Genomic DNA, 952 nt, shown 5'->3' with positions numbered 1-952 from the left:
GCCCGCTGCCCTGCGGCCTCCCAGCCGCACCCTGCGCTCTCGCCCTCCACTCACTTCGTAGCAAGCAGCATGTTTTTCCTGGAGTGGAGATCGCTGGGGTCCGTGTGCTGTCTGTTCAGGTACTCGGACACCGCTTTGGCCGGGAACTCCGTTTCGCAGATGTACCCGAAGTCCCGAGCTAAATGAACCGCTTCACCTGGGGAGAGAGCAGAAAGCCCTGCGATCAGCAGGGGCGGCGGGTGCCCGAGTGAGCCAGGCGGCGGGGAAGTGAAGCCAGCTCGCCCCAGAGCCCGGGGAAACCTGCTCCGGGTTATGTCCTCCAGCTCAGCCAGTCGCGCTTGCTGGACACCAGCTCCTCTGGGCTGATGGCAAGGAGGGAGAGCTGTTCAAGGCAAGCAGGATCCGAGACCGCATTTCTTGCTCCTGTCTCCCCACTCCGCTGCAAGGGAAGCGGCCCTGTACGGGCCCGGCCGTCCGCTGGTGTAAATGGCCCTGGTTTTCCTGACTTCGGTGAAGCTGCAGCGATTAACACTTGCTGAGGATCTGGCTCTGGGCAAAGGGGTGCGAGCGGGCTGTGCAGAGGCTCACACAGGCTTTCGAGGCTGCGGGGGAAGAGCGAGAGGAGCACTGCCAGCTACAGGACCCCGTTTTAGTGAAGTAGAGAACTCAAATATACTTCAACATACCAGGAAATGAGCCCAAAAGTTAGCTTATATATATAATTCTGCCCAGGTAGACGTATGCATGTATGTCTCGTTGTATATGCCGCCTACATATACGCATTGTATATGCGTACACACACACGTTCTCATGTCTATACATTTGCCTTATATATAATTACATCGCTATAATAATTCTATCTGTATATAGATGCAGATTTAGATATAGATCTACAATAGGTATATATATACCTGTGGACACACATCTATGTACACTTTACATAGGTAGGGGT

At 54.2% G+C, this 952-nt stretch overlaps 1 protein-coding gene across 8 annotated transcripts in view; it reads right to left on the bottom strand.

Annotated features, from left to right (window-relative positions):
- The window catches only part of TFAP2B (transcription factor AP-2 beta), a 49,896-nt gene that overhangs the window by 22,699 nt on the left and 26,245 nt on the right, over window positions 1-952 (bottom strand). For all 8 annotated transcript variants that reach the window (XM_019537159.1, XM_019537160.1, XM_019537158.1 and 5 more), the window contains one exon: window positions 55-196. In XM_019537159.1, coding sequence (XP_019392704.1) covers window positions 55-196 — 142 coding nt within the window. The remainder of the gene's footprint in view (window positions 1-54; window positions 197-952) is intronic.

The sequence above is a fragment of the Crocodylus porosus genome, unplaced genomic scaffold (assembly GCF_001723895.1).
Source record: "Crocodylus porosus isolate Cpor-Errol unplaced genomic scaffold, CroPor_comp1, whole genome shotgun sequence".
NCBI classification, from domain to species: domain Eukaryota; kingdom Metazoa; phylum Chordata; order Crocodylia; family Crocodylidae; genus Crocodylus; species Crocodylus porosus.
This window is presented reverse-complemented; position numbering and strand designations above follow the sequence as displayed.